At 42.9% G+C, this 18,804-nt stretch overlaps 1 protein-coding gene across 1 annotated transcript in view; it reads left to right on the forward strand.

The window, feature by feature from the left end:
* Positions 1-18,804, forward strand: part of LOC128438168 (probable E3 ubiquitin-protein ligase HECTD4) — a 32,686-nt gene that overhangs the window by 442 nt on the left and 13,440 nt on the right. The window contains exons 2-41 of the mRNA XM_053420607.1: positions 3,291-3,844; positions 5,829-5,918; positions 6,005-6,132; positions 6,770-6,878; positions 7,426-7,564; positions 7,896-8,066; positions 8,175-8,367; positions 8,478-8,639; positions 8,939-9,052; positions 9,170-9,310; positions 9,402-9,637; positions 9,732-9,874; positions 9,988-10,058; positions 10,154-10,259; positions 10,370-10,490; positions 10,588-10,716; positions 10,957-11,081; positions 11,431-11,584; positions 11,673-11,776; positions 11,963-12,161; positions 12,296-12,415; positions 12,510-12,614; positions 12,710-12,873; positions 13,031-13,276; positions 14,259-14,451; positions 14,677-14,781; positions 14,884-14,976; positions 15,057-15,225; positions 15,495-15,630; positions 15,714-15,858; positions 15,944-16,110; positions 16,283-16,429; positions 16,524-16,708; positions 16,805-16,958; positions 17,052-17,332; positions 17,460-17,646; positions 17,746-17,827; positions 17,937-18,139; positions 18,235-18,370; positions 18,550-18,732. Coding sequence (XP_053276582.1) covers positions 3,291-3,844; positions 5,829-5,918; positions 6,005-6,132; positions 6,770-6,878; positions 7,426-7,564; positions 7,896-8,066; positions 8,175-8,367; positions 8,478-8,639; positions 8,939-9,052; positions 9,170-9,310; positions 9,402-9,637; positions 9,732-9,874; positions 9,988-10,058; positions 10,154-10,259; positions 10,370-10,490; positions 10,588-10,716; positions 10,957-11,081; positions 11,431-11,584; positions 11,673-11,776; positions 11,963-12,161; positions 12,296-12,415; positions 12,510-12,614; positions 12,710-12,873; positions 13,031-13,276; positions 14,259-14,451; positions 14,677-14,781; positions 14,884-14,976; positions 15,057-15,225; positions 15,495-15,630; positions 15,714-15,858; positions 15,944-16,110; positions 16,283-16,429; positions 16,524-16,708; positions 16,805-16,958; positions 17,052-17,332; positions 17,460-17,646; positions 17,746-17,827; positions 17,937-18,139; positions 18,235-18,370; positions 18,550-18,732 — 6,390 coding nt within the window. The remainder of the gene's footprint in view (positions 1-3,290; positions 3,845-5,828; positions 5,919-6,004; positions 6,133-6,769; positions 6,879-7,425; positions 7,565-7,895; positions 8,067-8,174; positions 8,368-8,477; positions 8,640-8,938; positions 9,053-9,169; positions 9,311-9,401; positions 9,638-9,731; positions 9,875-9,987; positions 10,059-10,153; positions 10,260-10,369; positions 10,491-10,587; positions 10,717-10,956; positions 11,082-11,430; positions 11,585-11,672; positions 11,777-11,962; positions 12,162-12,295; positions 12,416-12,509; positions 12,615-12,709; positions 12,874-13,030; positions 13,277-14,258; positions 14,452-14,676; positions 14,782-14,883; positions 14,977-15,056; positions 15,226-15,494; positions 15,631-15,713; positions 15,859-15,943; positions 16,111-16,282; positions 16,430-16,523; positions 16,709-16,804; positions 16,959-17,051; positions 17,333-17,459; positions 17,647-17,745; positions 17,828-17,936; positions 18,140-18,234; positions 18,371-18,549; positions 18,733-18,804) is intronic.

Consider the following 18,804-nt stretch of genomic DNA (forward strand, 5'->3'; position numbering starts at 1 on the left):
GCTCAAACACATACACACACACACACACACACACACAAAGGTTTTGTACATAGAAACACACGCTCGTTGCTGTGCTAGCTGTGTGTTTCAGTGTTGTTTTAATGTAAATGTGTTTTCAGTGTCTGCTGCTGCTGCAAACCATCAGGCACAAAGGTCGCGCTAAGGTTTGCAGGTCCACTGCCTGGTCACAGATCTGCTGCTAATATACTGATGTCACCTCGTTTCCGGGAAACTCTTTCGAATTATGAGTCATGTAACTGATTTGACTTCAATCTAATCACATTTGCAGAAGTGTACAAAGTATAATATGATTGTATGTGGTCAGTCAGTGCATCATTCCATCTAAAGACAAGTTCAGGGGAAGCTATGGGTCGTTTGCAGTCTTATATTCTATTCAAATGGTTCTTTTTTTGCATCTGAGGTGTTGCACTCGCTTGCATGATGTCCCTCTACCTTGGGTGTCAAGTTGCACAACTTTATTAGTAATGCCAGAGCAGCAGCTTGTCTATGCAGACAGCTACTCAGGTTGCATCAAACTGTAAACATTAATTTGCTTGCACTCACAGCAGAGTGCCGACCAGTATATTATAAAACAAGTGTTTGTGAGCATCTATCACAGAAACCAGTTTTCTAACTGCAGCATCACCAAATACTGTCAATTGTTTCCGATTAGCGTCAGGTATTATGCCATCGTTTATGTCCTGCTTTTTGTTCTCTAAACTCAAAGCAAAGTTATGTCCAGTGTTTGGTCTTGAGCCGAAGGTGGCTATCTGTATTCAGAAGCTTGATTTTAATTTATTCATCCATCAAAGGAAGTCCTATTGAGATATAATATCTCTTCCTCAAGTGATTCCTGGTAGAGATGGTAGAGAAAACCCCAAAAAAGAAGCTTCAAATATAAATCTTAAGTATTAATATTCAGTTGGCTATTCTCCCACATTACACTACATTAAGTAGCCCCTAATTTAGAATTCATCCACCCTCATTTCAGTTTTGTGTGTGGCATAAGTTTTTGCAACTTTTTTAGGTTTCATGTACATAATGTGTATTAATCATTGGGTTTATCTGGAATACAGGCTGTTAATTCTCAGGCAAAATCTTGGAATTCTGTTATGTCTCCGTAATTAGGATGTGAAGACTTTATATTAGAGTTGAAAGAAACTTGATTCAATATGGAGGATGTGTATTTTACATCATCCATATTTCTGTACACTGACATCTACACTAAACAAACTAGTGCTAGCATTATCCATAAATCTGTAGAGAGGCTTACATTTACCACAGCATAGCTTTGCCATGTCTCTAGAAGATGAGGAATGTGCCTTAATCGAACTGATGCCCGTAATATTATCAGTTCAACCTCTTTTTAAATGAAGTATAAACTCTAGTTGGCCCAACTCACTGTGAATTAACTGGACAGTAGTTAAAACCAACATTTCCACTTCAGGATATCTACTTGATGGCAAATAAAAAAACACCATCGGCCCATCTCTTAACTTTCTGCAACTATTGGACTTTTAGTAAAGGGAATGAACAGCGCTTTAGCCTATGATCCATAAGACATTCATATTCTAATGCATAGCTGTAGGATGGGAGGAGGTGCAATTTCCACACTTCATTGTGGGAAGTGTTTTTATTTTGCATAAGAACTATGCCAAGATTGGTGAATGGCTTTTGTGCTCATTAACAGACACTGCCTGCTTGATTTAGTTTTAACAAAGCAGAGTGTGGTGCATGCAACTGGATGTATTACTATGACATAACCTCCTCTTTTCCTCTTGACCAAGTATGTAATTGGTGCTATAAATGACCAGTTTGTTAGCTGCTCTCCTTCTCAATACCACATTGTATCTGGTAGTATTAGGACCATAATCAGGTATCTATTATGTTATTAGATTAGCGTTGGAGACACAAGATGTGCTGATGGCTCTTTTTCCTGTTGTTGAGCTGCCTGATCAAACTACTGGATCGGCAACTCGTCTAACCATTGGTTCATTAATGAAAGTGAATGTGCAAGTTTGAATTTGAACCCTCAAACCTTGGCTGTCTGTTAAGCCCCACATCTGACCTACAGTGACCAACCCAGCTTGTGAAATTGTTCTGTTTGTTTTAGCTGCTCTAGAACAAGAAGAAACATGTGGCCATGCTGGTGAAGGCATGATAAATAATAGTCAGACTTTTCACATTGGAAAATGCAGAGGATGGTCTAATCTTTGACTTTGCTACAGTGTAACAATTGTAAATGTACCAACCACTGAGAAGCTTAATTAGTTGCAGAAAAGTATGGTCAATACAGGCTACATAATTAGAATCCAAATCTTCCTTACATATCATTACATTTTTGCGTATACATTATTGAATTTGAAGCGTGATTACAACATATAATACATTATTCCCATGATAATGTCTACCAGATCCCAAGGATAATGAAATAAAAATGGTAACATGCATGTGGGTGAGACTCGTATGAGTACCAAGGCCTGTGGTCTTATTTTTAGGGTCTGGTTTCCTACAGTTCCACCCTTCTCCCTGTCCAGCCTTAAGATTGACTGGGTCATTCAGTGCTGTTTTCGTAGGTGTACTGATGCTGACTATTTTTATCCACTTGCAGCAGTGTTCTGCAGAGCAAGGTGGAGAAGGCCCAGCAGCCTCCAGTTAAGGAGTGTTACTGTAACACTAGTAGCTTTTCTGAAATTGAATCAATACAAATTGTGCCTGCTAAATGGTATAATGGATTTTTTTCCCCTAGCCCATGGTTCGTGGGCCACAGAGTGTAATCAATATTAGAAATGCTGCCTAAGTGCACATGATGCACATAGTTTCACTGGTGATAGGCTACCCCAAATGTGCATTGCAATCTATAACCTATATTTTATAGTCCACAGAAACGGTGGGTAGCAGTATGTGTTCTGTGGAAGTGATTCATAGTTACACTGCAGAAATACTGTAGATCCAATCTAATTTAAAGGCATGCTAGAAATAATATAGTTTTAAACAAAGATCTTTACTGCATATTAACATACAAACCCAATTCAGTTCATGTCCGTTTAATTTAAATTCTCCTCCACTGTAGTTCAGATTCAGAAAGTGTGTGTTTTCTAAATCAATGTTCTCTTTGCATTGGAAAACTGAAATAGTCTCTAGCTTGACCAGGTCAGGAAATAACTTTTTACTCTGTCTTTTTCTTTTATAAAGCTCCAGACAAATGCTCACACTTGTAACTACTGTCGTTATTATAATTCTTTCACTCTTCTCCTCTTCTTTACCACATTCTCTGTCCTTCACTCCAGATTCTAACATTTGAGACCAAGAACCCGGTGGAGCTAGCTGAGCGTCTGCGTGCTGTCTGTGGGAATCAGAGCAATGCATACGCGCGCCTGCTGGAGTATCGGCTCAACGCACTGCGTGGCCTGTGGGGGGCGCAGCGGCAGCTAGCCCTGGAGGAGCAGCAAGAGCGAGAGGGGACTGGAGGGGCTGATGAGGAGACCTTGGCCTTGCTCAAGAGACAAGGTCTGCTACAGCAACCTGAGCAGGCACCCTTCACCTCGCGTGTTGGTCTGCTGCTGGTCTTCCCGCTCTTGCAGTCCCAGACCCGCAGCGACCCCGCACTCTGCGGTGTCACGGCAGAGGTCCTGCTGGCCTGCCTCCGGGACTGCCAGCCGCTCAGCCTCAGCAAAGAGCCCGCTGACTGCCTCAATGGTCTGGAGGGGCTGCTCTGCTCCTGGTTGGAAGATGGTGCCCAGGAGTCAAATCAGCAGCAGGGGCAGCCTCAGATGCAGATCCTCCACACACACAGACAGAGGGAAAATGCTGCTGCTGCCCTTGTGGCACTTGCTTGTGCTAGGTGAGATCTTACATTCCTCTACTGTCCAATCATCACAAAGAACACTTTACAGAAGGCCTATTGTCATATTTTAAGCATATAACAAGAATGAATTGAAAAGCAAAAGCATTCTAAGTGAAATGTTAGTAAGTTATAATTATAAACAATGTTAGGAAATTATCTTAAGGCCCTTTTCCCTGGTCAAAAAACCCCACTAACATCTAGCATTTTTTTGCAATGGGAATGGACATAATTTTCATTCAACCCCAGTTCAAATGACTCTGCAGCCATCAAGGGTTTTAATCAGCTCTGGCTTTAATCGGTAGTGAAAACATGACACTCGTCACTATTCCTTTTTGTTACTGCAAACACGCAATAACAAAAAAAAATGTCTATTGTACAACATGCATTACTGACAAAACAGCAAGGTGAGACAGCTTCTTTGTATATGGTGCCTTATAGACATTGAATGTGACTCATTGCAAAAAAACAAAAAAGGTAGGCAAACTTCTCTGCTGGCAATAGGAGAGGAGTCAATCGTCTGTATATACCCTTTAATCTTGGTGTAAAGGGGTTATTAGTGAAAACATCAGTAAGTCTACAAGTGACTCAGTTTCTTCCTCCCATCCATAATTCAAATAAGCACATAATTGAAAAACTGATTTTTCCTTTCTCTATCTTCAGTGCAGCATGAATGCCCATATATTATTATCTTCAACCTGTGGCTGTAAACACCCTTTCCTGCTGTCAGCTCAATATCATGTTCTGATGTTCTGACCTCAAACTAGTGTTAATAAGTGGAGCTTGTTTTCGTCTGATCCGCTGTGGCTTCATCCACAGTTGGTGAAATCAATCAGGGAGTATCGGAGAGATTGTGTATGAGCACACGGTGGGTTGGCAGTATTTGCCTTGTCATTTGGTCAAATAAAAAACGCCCCAGTAACCAGAATAGGAGTTAAATGTGTAAGTTGTTTTGATGTATGTTGTGTTTGGCACTGAGCCCACAGCAGAGCAGAATGTGCTTGTATTTTGCGCCTGATCTCTGGCTTCTGTTGGTGACAAATGATCTTGAATTGTCAAAACCAGAACTCTCCACTCTTTGTTCAGCATCATAGGCTGAGAGCCCTTTGTTGTGGGGAACCATCCAGCCTGGGTGCTTTTTCACCAACAGTGGGAGCTAATTAAAGAGCTATCAGCTTAACTCCCCCCTCGCCTTTTGGAGGGGTCGGTGTGTAAATCCACTGAGCAAATAGACTGCATATCCATGTGCTTTGAAATCAGCTGTTGATGTTTACAAAGTGAGGTGTAGAGGGGGGACATTGACAAAAGGCTGACACGTTTAGTTTGTCTGTTGTCTGCGGAACATTTAAATACTGAATCGAACGTACACATTGTACAGCAGCACATTGTAGGATTTCACTGGATCACCCGGGTCTCAAAGCAACATTATATAATGATTGTCAAGTTCTTTAGCTTACAACCCCCCGGCTGTAACACACATTTGATATTAATTGATACAAGAAACTATAAAAACCTGTTATCAACGTAGACATTGGAATCTGTTTCTCCATGATGTTATCTATCCATCCCTTTTATTCAGATACCCTGTCCAGGCTGTTTTCCAATGCTCACCAACCTCAGTGAATGCTACAATACCACTCTCCCTCTTTGCATAGATCCTCTCCCTGAATTTAAAATTACTTTCATGAGTTCAGTTAATAGATACAGTCCTTGGATGAGGAGAAGCAGCAAATGAACCCTGCACAAACTGAAGCCGGTTGCTTATTACACCCTGCAGATAGTTGCATTTTAAAATAATATCTCTGGCGTCTTTAATCCAAATTCAAGGAAGAATATGTGTTAATTCTCAGTACATTACATCAGATCCTCTCTATCACATCAGCCAGCTATTATTCCACCTACAGCTCCAGAAATGCATAACAATGAGCTTTTGCTTGTGTTTCATGCTGAAGCCTCCTTTCTAATCTGCCAAACTATTTTCTAGGGGATCTCTGAAGACCTTCATTCACACAGTTCACCTGCTGCAGAAACAAACTGATCTGGGCCAGCTCCCGGTGTCAGATGTCCTGTACAGGTGAGGGCATTACTTTGCTTCATCTGAAATCGATTTATTAGCTACTTCTCCAACTTGTGACCACGCTTGTTTTTCTCCTGCGTCAGACTTTTGCTCCTGGAAGGAGGCCCAGGCTCTCCATCCTGCCTGCTGGGGGGCAAACACAGTGTGTCCTGGGGTTTTGAGGACATGCTACCCACTCCAGATAATTCTGCTGGAGGTGCAGAGATAAAAGGTAAAAAAAAACTCTAAACATTTGTGTAATCATTCTCTACTTTTGTAAAACGAATTTGAGTATCAGTATGAATAGTAGACCCAGTTCTGTCATTTGGCGATAATGCCAAATGACAGATCGGTCGTAATGCATGAAGTGTCTGAAATGCCAGTAAAAGTAAAGGCTGTTGAGCACTGGGTACATTAAGGCCTCATTTCATTGTATAAACATAGATTCTGTAGAGACATTCAGGCTTGAGCTGAGACTAACGACAGGAGTTGTGACGTAGAGAGTTTAGGGGATAAAGCAGAGGAGTGGAAAGTGATGTCTCACTCTCCAGCAATCGATAAGCTGACCTTGTAGAGTGACGGAGGCTTGACGGGGCATTTGTCCTTATACGACCTAATCAGCCACAAAGCAATTTGCATGATTTGCATATGATAAGCTAACCTGTTACGCGATCAATATTGGACCTCTTTATCCAGATCACTAAAATTCAATAAGTAAACACAGCAATGAGATGCTTCCACCTTGTTTCTTCTGCCAGGATTCGTCCACTCTTCTGATGATACTTCCCTCTACCATTCATTTCACTATGTCACTTGTCTGTTAATAACCTCCAACTAAATCTTACTTTTTGTGTGCCTGTGTCTCGCAGACACTGACCTGGGGCGCTGTCTCGCCACAGACGGGCTCTATCTGTATACCACTAACTCCTCTGGGAGAGGACTCAGCAAGCTGGGCTCTGGTTTACATGGGACACTGAGGTAACGTGATACTCTTCCCCTCCTGCCTTTCTTCATCTGCAGCATTCAGACAACAGTGAGAGAGAAAGACAGAAAGAGGGAGTGAAACACTAAATATATCCCTGATCACTTACCCCGTCCCGAGGCAACAGTGGTGCCACGTTATTTCCTGTCAATTTGTAAACCAATATCTGCTGTGCACGTCACATCCTCTGCTCAGTTGCTGCGTCCATTGAATAGCCTTTAGCTACTAGGACAAGTCTTAGGTATGCCAGACATCTGTGTTGATTTGTCGACCACAATAGATTTGAAGTAGCTCACCTCTGCTTTTCTTAGAGGATGTGCTGTCAGTACCTGGTAGTCAGCACTCAGTGGAGTAAGCAAATTATTCTATGGAGACTTTTCAACATGCGTCATATTGCAGATAATGTGTTTTGTTGTGTTTGGAGATATTTATGTCTTTTAAATGGATCAAACCCAGGTGTCTTTTCTGGATCTTTCAACATAAAAGTAGAATAATTCAAACATCCACACTAACCAGTGACATGTATGCTCTGTGTTTGTGTAGAGGTTTTGTGTATTGTCGAAATGAGGAGTTGGAGCCCGGCTGGGTGGTGTTCAGCAGTGGTCGCCTCCTCCACCGTCCCTCCTCCTTCGATGCCAAGCCTCATCAGCTGTGCCAGGTCGTTGACCCCTTCACTCTCCAGGTACGGTTCCATTGTTTTGTGATGTTACCTCATTGAGTGCCTTTGACATTGTAAATCCTTTTGAATTTACTGATCTGTTCGCACAAAATTGTAGTTGTCATTTAGGCTGTTTTCCTGAAATCAGTCCTCTTAAAGTGGACAAAAATGGTGCAAATCAAATGCAAGAGATGAAGAAACACGTTGAGGAATTGTAATGGATTCATACATGAATTCATATAGAGACAGGGACTAGATAAAATCTGTACTCTGTGAAAATGTGGACATAAACATCCAACCAGCTCAGTCTTTGTGTGTGGCCATAGCTTATATTAATGTTCACTGTCATTTTTAGGTGTGCCAGATTGTGCCCATGCCAGCCCATCACTTTCCTGTGGGCAGCAGCATGACCACGTTGCACCTCTGCTCAGATGGAACCTACCTGTACTGGGTCTGGTCTCCGGCCAGTCTCAACGAGAAGACGCAGAAAGGCCACTCTGTCTTCATGGATGTCTTTCACTTGTCTGTGAGTACTTTATCCCCTGATATATACAGCAGATTGGGCTGTATTGACTATGTATCTGAAAGCATCTTGATTTTTTTGTTGTTTTTCTTTTCCCTATGTATGGTGCAGACTGAGACAGGATTATGTGTCGCAGACATCTTGCAGGAGAGAGTTATTCTTACTCGCAAAGAGGGCGAGTCTTCCAAGTGCTTGAATGAACTTCTCTTGAGTCGAATGTCACGCTTCCGGGCCTCCCATTCTGCCACATTGGCTGCTCTCACAGGCTCCGCAATTACCAACACTGTCAAAGAGGAGCAGTCGGGTAATTCATCAGCAAAACGATTTTTTACGTGAAAATCAAAGGGATCACATACATAGAATGGTTTGGATCAGAGAATACATTAAAACTCTTTTTGCTTACCTCTTTCATAGCTGTCAACACCAGCTGTGGACTCCCTCTGAAGACTCTGAGGAAGACCCCAATGTATGTGTGTGGAACCTATCTTGTGATGCTGGTCTCCCCTCCGGGTGTATCTGGGACTTCTGCCACACGCTCGCTATTTGGAGGTACCAGCAGCCTGTCCTCTCTCAAAAGTAAGAGCACACACAGACAGGGCTAAAACCTCATTTAGTTTTTTCCCCCATAATATCTGACAGTTATCTTTCTTTATTTTCTATTCTTAAGTGAAAAAACAACAACAAACATTTGGAACCAGATAACAAATATTCTATATACGTTTATTTTAAACTGAGCTCTTAAATCATTAGGAATGGTAGGTACAGCTTTATTACATTTAATTTGATCAGAGAAAGATTTGAAATAGCGAGCACCTTGTACCGAATTGTTAGTTATCGGTTTATACACTAAACATAATTGTTGTGTTTTTGTTCAGTTTTAGCCTCCAGCCTGGTGTTTAACCTGGCTGACGGTCAGTTCAGCAGCCGCGCAGACCTCATTGATGCTCCTGGCAGTTCGCTCGGCAGGGGAGCCCAGGTGGCAGGGCTAGGTGAGCTCAACTTCTCTCACGTTCTGCTGGTGTATTTAAAACTGACAGAAGATGGTCACACACACAGTGTATTGGCAGCGTAAGCGACACTTAATTATGTAATCTTTTGTGCCATAGGAGCATGTTACGATGCACTGAACAACTTGATCTGGACCTGCTCCAGTGATTACATAGATCAGTGGTGCAACCCTGGGAACCAAGCCTTCCATCATGTGTGCCATAGGCTCGGTGTCAGCCATGTCATCAAAGAACCCAAAGGTAGACACAAACCGCACTGAAACCCCAAGCTGCTCCTTTCTATAAGGTCAAATAAAAAGTTTGCTAATCTGCAACACCTGTCTTTTCACAGAGGAAACAGTGGCCACTGGCGAGGTGATCAACCAGCTACTTCATCATGTTGGTGCTATGTGTATCCACCAGCTCAACCTGCTGGCAGCCACCAACAACAGCTTGCCTCTGGGAGCCTTACTGGGTAAACAACATCCCATCGAGGCTCGTCACTTCAGCAGCATCTGTGACATTATGGAGAAGGCCATGGTCAACGGAGATACCTGCATCATCCGGTGCATCTTGGTGGTGTTCCAGGTACGGTGCAGCTTGGGATGTTTTTGCAGAATTGAGACAGTTTTTGGTGTTTGTTTCATATATATATATTTTTTTTTCGATCTGTCTTCTCTAGGTGGTGTTTAGGTTTTTCAATCCTCAGTCTGAGCAGAACAGGGAGAGTGTGCGCCGCTCCGGCCTCCTCCTATGGCAGCTACTTATGGCTCCAGTGGATCAGATAGGAGCAGAGATTCAGAGAGAGGTGTGCATGGCCATCAGGTAAGTGATCATTCTCAAATACAACACAATATACTATACATACCAATCAGTTAAAATGTTGTTTGATCATATTTATATTTAAATGTCTCTTTTTACTTCCTCCGTCTCTGTAGCTCAGGCCTGAATACATTGTATCATGGGGAAGCTGAACTCAACAAACTACTGAAACTCGTACTAACTGAAGGTGATTATTGAACATGCTCATTATAATAAAACTGGCACCTTTGTTTATTTTTGGCAATAAGTCCCATATTATGTGTGTTTGTATGCGATACCCAGGTGAAAGAAACACTGGCCTGTCTCAGCTTCGGGACGTCATCCTCACCAACTTGGCAGACCAGCTACAAAAGAATAGATTTGGGAGTGAAGAAGACGACCACTACAGGTACATGGCAACACTGCTCCATAGATATCATGTCCTAGTTTACAAACCCAAGCTGGCTCCTTGTGGGTATCTTCTTGTTTTTGAAGGGTAGAAATCTCTCTATTTTTCAGATTGAGTGATGAGCTGCTGCACTGTATCCTCAAGACTGTAGTGCGGGAATCCTGCCTCGTCATTACCAAATGTCAGACAGTCGCCCGGGATGACTTCCAGAAGCTGCTCTCCACTGTACCAGTATGAATAATTTTCCAGAAACACTTACTCATGCTGACCAAGATCACATTTCTTTTGAGATAGCAACTTAAGATGGTATCCCTCTCTCGCTCCTTAGGTGGTCTCACCTAGTCTGCGCTACCTCATGGCCGTTCAGAACCACCTCCTCAGTAACACCATTCTAATCCGTCCAGATGATAATGACGACAGTGACAGCTCCATACAAGGGGAAACAATGAAGGTACAGGTAAACATCCCCTTTAAATACCCCTACCTCTGCACATGGAGTTTGTTCGGGTGTTTGTTGGTGGAATAGAGCAACAAGAAATCAATTCTTGTTTATAGCACAGCTTAATCACTTGTAGTTTTAATGAAATCAGTTAACAGTGTTATATTGACTTAATTTGTGTTATTTCTAAAAACTTCTATTTATGGTTACTGAAGCAGGGTTACGTAAGTGTTTTCCTATTCTGTGTGTTGTCCTCAGGAGCTGCAAGGTAGCATACTGTCCCTGGCAACTAAGATCCTGGTGGGATGTGATGAAGTACTGGAAACCCTGCAGCAGGTGACCACAGCCCTGATAAACAGCGACATCCCTGACAGAGAAACAAGGTGAACCTTTTTTTTTTTTTATGTTCTTGTGGTCAGCAGTGATTGATGGATACCCTGTGACCTATTTTATTATAATTCATAAGCAGACTTTGGTGCCATCTGTATAACCATAAAACCATAATGTAACTATCAAAAAAGCAGACATGGTTTTCTCATAGTCAGCTCTAATGCCATACTTCACCATGAAACAAGATTTAGCTAAAGCCGAGTAATGCTGAAGCTTCCTTGAAAGGAATAAAAGGCTATGGGAAATCATTTATTGTAGCAAGCGTTTAAAATTATCTTTTATTTTTCTGCCGAGGATCCAACACAGATACATTTTTACCTTGTCCTTTCTTACTAACCTCAGGTTGAAAGGCCTGGAGCAGGTAACCAAGGCCACCATGCTTGGGCACCTACTGCCAGTGCTGCTCACCTCTCTGATGCACCCCAACCTGCAGACCCTCATTCTCGCCGATGCCCTCATGCCTCAGTTGGTGCAGCTGGTACTCTACACCAGCCAGGTCGGCATCTTGCAAATCCAAAGACAAGTTTTTCATTAAATAAAAGTTTTTCTTACTGAAGTATTTATTTACACTCTCTGTATTTCAGACTGCCCTGTTACTAAAGACTCAGTCTCCGCTTTTCACTGAAGAGCCTCCACCTACGTGTGGTGCTCTCGGGCAGGGGGCGAAGGCATGTACCGTTGATGACAAGTACGTTTTCATTTTTCATAATTCACAAATTAATTCATCTGATCATATCTTGGATACATTTTCTGCATAACTTAGCATTTTAATGAGAACAGTAAGATTTCACCGTGTTCTCAGAACTAATGATAACGTAAATGCAAGCTGTCTGCCAGTATTCGTGATCTTTCTTTTTTTTGTCCTTTATATTAGAATTCTTGACGAGCGTGAGGAGCCAGGTTTCCTGACTGGACTTAAGATCCCAGCCCCATGGGCTGCTGGGAAGACTGTAGAGACAGTGCACCCTGTAAGGGACAATTACAAGTTCAAGGAGACAGTTCACATCCCAGGAGCTCGCTGCCTCTACCTGCGCTTTGATTCTCGCTGCTCATCACAGTATGACTATGACAAGGTAATGACCATCACAATTTTGTTGATTTTTGTAGCTATTACATGTATTCTGTGCCATTTTTCAAGCATAGCAAATAATTAGTTTAGGGACTTTTAATTATTTATTTTGATTAAATGTATTCTCTGAAATTTTAGTTGGTGATCTATGCTGGTCCCAACACGAACAGTCGTAAAGTAACGGAGTATGGAGGGAACACTCTGGGATATGGCAGTCGCAGTGTATTGGGGACAGGATGGCCCAAAGACCTCGTCAAGGTACAAGAAGCTGTTTAGTGCAAACAGACACAGTAAACACACAGTACGCACAGCAGTCTTTTAAAGCAATACTTTTGTCTGTTCCCTCTTTTAGGTGGAAGGGGACACTGTGACCTTTTCTTTTGAGATGAGGAGTGGACGTGAACACAACACCCCTGATAAAGCCATGTGGGGTTTCTCCTGCACTGTCAGAGCACAGGTACAATTTGGGAACATCTCTAGTCGTCATACTGACAGTGTGGAACATGAAGAACATCAGCTAATTCTGAAGATGCTGTCTGGTTGTTTGTTCAGGAGTCATCTGAGGATGTCTCAGGAGGCCTCCCCTTCCTGGCAGACCTTGCACTGGGTCTGTCAGTGCTGGCTTGTTCAATGCTTCGTATTCTGTACAACGGACCAGAAGTGACGAGGGAGGAGGAAGCCTGCCACGATTTGCTCTGCTCAAAGCTGCTGCAAAGGTGACAGTTAAATGAAAGCTGCACAAAACGTCCTCTGCGATTAGTATAGCACACTTTAAGAGTTGGTACTTATTCTTAAGTGGTATGAAGTTGAATACAGCAAAGCTGCTGGCAGCTGAAATGACAGACTGATGGAAGATTTTGTTTTTTCCTTTAGGTGCCAGTGGCAGGTGGAAGCAAATGGTGCAATCTCTCCTGCCCTCACACCCAGCCCGTCACCTCTGCCACTCACTATTGAGGAGGACCGGGAGTTTGTCTACCCAGCTGATGTGCTCATCCCACCCCCAGGCCTTATGCCAGGGACCTACTTTGACTTGCCTCGTATCCGCCTCCCTCCAGGCATCATGGGAAGGCTACGAGAGGTGTCTGGAAGGGCTCGACCACAGTTTCGCCCCAGTATCAAGTAAGAAGTTCATGTTGTGACCTTAGTAGAGGGTATCCATGTGTCACCTCTGAACTGTATGGAGAAATTACAGTGGTAGCATCCCCTAGGTTGCAAATACAATCATTCTGGTTCTTGTAATGTGTCATTAAATATAAACATTTTAATACCAGGGTTCCTACGGTTATTAAAAACCTGGAAAAATCATGGAATTGTTAAATGTTTATTTCCAGGCCTGGAAAAGTGCTTGAAAAAAATGTAATCCCAAAAGTTTTAAAGAAGTAATGGAAATTTGTTATATTCATATTTTCATGTTGTTCATTTACGCTGAGTTTTAAATAATTCATATGCTCAACATATATGCAGGCATACTCTCTCATACTAATTGAAAAGTTCGGTGAGGAAGCAGGCGGGATAATGCACTATCCCAGGGAAGTGTAGATTTAACCATGCTTGGCTACAAATGGAAAAGTACATGCCGCGGGTTACAACAGACAAATAACTCAAACTATTGTCTCATTCATTTGTGTAATTCAAGGTATACTGTATGCTTTGAAATTCTCAGCTTCAATACTAACCTCTGTCACTCTTTCATGTATACACTGAGATTTCACAAAATGTTTGGTCATGGAAATTTGGTTTAAAGCTATGGAAAAGTCATGGAAATCCATTGGTCAAAATGTGCATTAACCCTGTAATACAGTGCACCAATGATCACATTTTCATCAGGCAGACATTTTAAACTTTAAAATAGGACCAGCCATCTAGGATTTTGTAAACCACAAGGCTCAGCTCATAGAGTAAATGTTTTGTTCTGTTCAAAAGGTGTTTTTCAACATTTTACACTGGTTAATGATCACATTGTTTTTTGTGTGTTTATTGGATAATAGAAGCAGTATTGCAGAAGTGAATGCATACACACTATGACGTAAAGTTCTCATTGTTTTCTTATCAAACTAAAAACCAAAACATTAATCCTCAATCATTTTTTTTTCTCTGTAAGGGAGGTGATCAGACCAGATGTAATGGAGGAGGTCATCATATCTTGTGTCATAAAACATTTAAGCCTGGTGGATGCCCTTCAGTCACTCGTCAACTACCAGTACCGCGAGGATCATGCAGAGGAGTATGACCTGGTCTGTAAGATCATGGCCGAGACCTTTAAGAAGATCAATGCTATGGAGCGTCAGTTGCAGGTGAGCTCTATACACAATACTATACACACTAGCTATTTATACTAAAATATGTCCCACAAAATTAGGAAGTATGAGAATTATTTTAAAACCAGCAGAATAGGTTATCAGTTAAAATAAGATTGACCAGATTGAGATGGACAAGAAGACCTGAATTTAGCTATAAAAAAAAGGAAAGTTCCAAGAAGACTGTGTCTCTGTGCCAATTATGTCCTGTGTTGCTTTCAGAGTGTAGCGGAATTGGAACAAAAGTGGCAGAATGAGGTGGAGGAGGCCCAGCAGGGAAAGCTGGAGAACAACACTCCTTTCTTCCACGACTATCACTTCTTTGAGGTACCCTTCACATACACACAATTTGTAACTTTTGCTCAAAAGATTAAACCACTACCTTTTAAAATTTGCTGTGGTCTTAATGACATGTTTTCTTTGTACCAGAACAAAATTAAGGAGCTGGAGCTGCTCTGCTCCCTGAAGGAGATCCCACTTGATTTTAGTGACTTGGAAAATGTTGTTCTTGCATTGAGGCAAGTAATTCAAAATTACCTCACTATTCAGTCACAGGTAAAGCAGTGTTCTATCTAACATCATATATTTGTACCGACAGGGAGAAGTTCTTCCAGGATGTCAACACTACGCACAGCAGAAGTAGCACCCCACTCGGCAAAACAAAGGCGCTGGTAAAAAGCCTAATGAACCGCACTGAGCTGTTGCTCCATGTTACCATCGCTCCACACTGCAGGAGCCTAACCACCACACCTGCTGGCACACCAGGTCCAGGTACGCATCTTTGTACGTGTCTTCGTGTGTCACTAATCAGCTGCTTTATTCTAAGCCTTGTATTGCCTTATAAAATGTATGGGTACAGTTATGTAACTCACACGGGAGACTTAATGAAATTCTGGAAACAAGATTTTCTTCTGTAGATCAGTATTTCCATTGTCCTTTATTAATTCCTGCATGATTTACAAGTGTTTCAGTTACCCAGAGACATCAGAGATTGGGAGACAAGTTTGATTTTCTCCTAATCACTCTCATTCCTGCCTCAGCCTCTAAGTCGGTGTCAGATGCCAAGACAGTGATCCCGTTGGTGAAGCAGCCAGTGTTCCTGCGCAGCATGTCAGCACCCTCTGACTTGGAGATGATTGCTAATCAAGACTTGGAGTTTACCCACACTTCACAAAGGTCTGTGTAGGTTTGATGGATTCAATAGTAGAAAATCATAGGAATGGCTGAATTTATTCCTTTTCTTTTTTTTCTATCTTTAGGAGGCGACATCACCCCACCAGTCATCGCAGCACCTCATTTACTCTGCTGCAGTCTCTGGCTATAGAGGACAGCCGAGACAAGCCAACATACAGTGTGCTGCTGGGACAGCTCTTTGCCTTCATCGGGACGACACCTGATCAAGCTGTAGGTTTCTGACTCAACACTTTTGTTTGTCATAGCTGCATGAGAATCAGTGGATTCTATAACCTTATATCTGTCATGTCCATAGGTGTCAAGCAGCAGCTTCCTGTCGGCTGCACAGACACGCTGGAGACGTGGCAGTACACGGAAGCAGGCACTGGTTCATATGAGGGAGTTGCTCACTGCGGCTGTTAGAGTAGGTGGTGTCACCCACCTGGTGGGGCCTGTCACTATGGTACTGCAAGGTGGCCCAAGGTAAGAGGAGAGGCTGAACCACAATTAACAATCTGAACCTACAGAACATGTGCATGCACAAAATAAGTCTATAGAAATACCTAATAAGGATACTATCCCTGATATTGTATTTATTATAACAAATTAAATGGCACAGAATAACCGTATTTGGTTGTTTCTCTTTCCTGTGCAGGATTGAGGAACTGACCTGTGGTGGAATGGTTGAGCAGGTGCAGGAAGCCTTTGGGGAGACCATGACGTCTGTAGTGTCACTATGTGCTCGCTATCCCATCGCGTGTGCCAACAGTATTGGCTTACTTTGCACAATCCCCTACACCAGGCAAGAGAATCCACCTTGTTTTGTCTCTGTTATTATTCCAGTATTGCTAGACCCTCAGATTGTTAACACTCACTTATCGTCCCTGTCGGCATAGGAGCGAGGAGCAGTGCCTGGTTCGGAGTGGCCTGGTCCAGCTCATGGACAGTCTGTGTAGTTTAAGTGGTCAGAGGGAATGTAGCTCAAATGAGAAGCAGACCAAAAAGCAGAAGGTGGCCACCATGGCTTGGGCTGCCTTCCAGGTGCTGGCCAACCGATGTATTGAGTGGGAGAAGGTGGAAGGTAAGAAAAGTTACTTAGCAAGTGTGAACATCACCAGTATTGTACCCTTTGAATTAGTTAGTTGTTTGTTGTAATGGTTTTAATTTTTCTTCAAAGGCGGGTCTACAGATGCTGTGCACTCTGGTCTGGCACGGCAGGTGTCCAGCCTGCTGACCAATCACCTCGCCAGAGCCACAGAGTGCTGTGGAAATCAGGCAGCTGGCAATGATGCCTTACAGGATGTGCTCAGTCTGCTCAATGACCTTTCCAGGTAAAGCTTTATGTCCTGTACGTGTGTATATCGTGTATGTGTGTATATTTGTGTATATTCATACAATGTATGTTCTTGTGTTTTGTGTTTCAGGAGCCACATAGGAAAAGCTATCCTCAGTCAGCCAGCCTGTGTTTCTAAGCTCTTGTCTCTGCTACTGGATCAGAGACCCTCTCCAAAGCTGGTACTTATCATCCTGCAGCTATGCCGAGCTGCCCTGCCGCTCATGAGTGTGGAGGACTGTGGCAATGTGGCCCTGCCCTCTTGGAGCTACTCTATTAACACGCTAGATGCTGAGCAGCAAGATGCAAGTGACCCTGCCTCACGCATTGCTGCCCTGCTGTTAGCCAAGCTAGCAGACTATGTAGTACCAGGTTTGTCTCTTTTCCTTCAGAGTACTAAAAACATGTGTGTGTGTGTGATAGGGAATCTTCTAAACTGGATAAACAAGTTGCTTTCTCCTGATAATTTCCTATACTTGCTTTATTCCCTCTTTACCAGGCTGTCAGACCCTGCTCTCTCCCAGCTCCTCCGAGCCGGACACATCTCTGTCCCGAGCCAGTTCCAAAGGAGCTCTGAAGTCTGACGATGTTGGGGAGGAGGGAGAGGCTGTTGATGGCAAGCTGTCAATCTTTATCCACAAGAGAGAGGACCAGTCTTCTCATGAGGTTCTACAACCACTGCTCAGGTAAGGTTTGCCCCTAATATTGTTGTTTTTACTTCCAAGCAGCAAACCGGATCTCTGCTTCTCTGACACGAATGTTCTTCCAATGTCTTTGAACTGCAGCAGCTCAGAGGGACGTCCCTTTCGGCTTGGCACTGGAGCAAACATGGAAAAGGTGGTAAAGATGGACAGAGACATGACCAAGGTAAAAGCTGTTGATCAGACTAAACATTTTAACAGTCTATGTTCTCCCTATGAAAATGTGTGTTACTGTCATCTTTTCTTACCTCCATCTTATGTGAATCCGCCCCTAGAGTGGAAACTGTGAGGTGATCACAGAGGAGGCATCTGCTGCCCTTAGGAAGGCGAACAAGTGGGCCCAGTCTGGTCTGATCGTGAGCGTTGGTCCACCCATGGAGGCGCTGGCCCAGGAGGTTGCTGGAGGCATCACCACTGGTGACAAGAAGAAAACTGCTCAGACTGCTGTTTGTCGGGACAGGAACGCTGAGCTGGCCAGGTACTGTTTGAGAGCTGACATATTTTGTTCAACATCTGACAACATCAGTCTTGATTGAGTTTGTAACGTCTCTTCATTACACCTGCCTTCAATAGGTCCGACCCTGTCAGGCCATTCATCAGTGGCCATGTTGCCAACAGTATGGCCGCCGAGGTGATTGCTCTGCTGCACAGTCTGCTCACTGCTCCCGAGTCCAACACTGCTCAGATCTGGACAAGCACTGCTGAAAAAGTAAACGATTGTCCCGTTTCTACCTTCGTAGAAATTAGTATATAATGACAATAATAAAGTTTATTTATAAATATTATAAACGTAACCCAAGGTTCATTATAATAATCTATATTTCGGTTGACAGATTATGAAGGTGTTTGCCAAAACCATAATGCTTTTTCCTTGTGGTGTTTTGGTAGGTGCTCTCCCGGGCGCTAATGTTTATCCCTCAGCTTGGGAAGTACGCTGAAAGTATTCTGGAAAATGGCAGCAGCAGCGGCAGGAAACTGGCTAAACTGCAGGCTATTGGCAGACAGGCTGTAGCTGCTCTTTGTGCCCTTGGAGGCTTCAAAGAAACTATAAAGATCGGCTCTGAGGTCCAGGTTAGTTAAAGAAGATAAAATTGTAAAAAAGGGAAAATGCTATTCTTACAGTATATTATACAGGCTGTAATT

Source organism: Pleuronectes platessa, chromosome 4, assembly GCF_947347685.1.
Source record: "Pleuronectes platessa chromosome 4, fPlePla1.1, whole genome shotgun sequence".
Lineage (NCBI taxonomy): Eukaryota > Metazoa > Chordata > Actinopteri > Pleuronectiformes > Pleuronectidae > Pleuronectes > Pleuronectes platessa.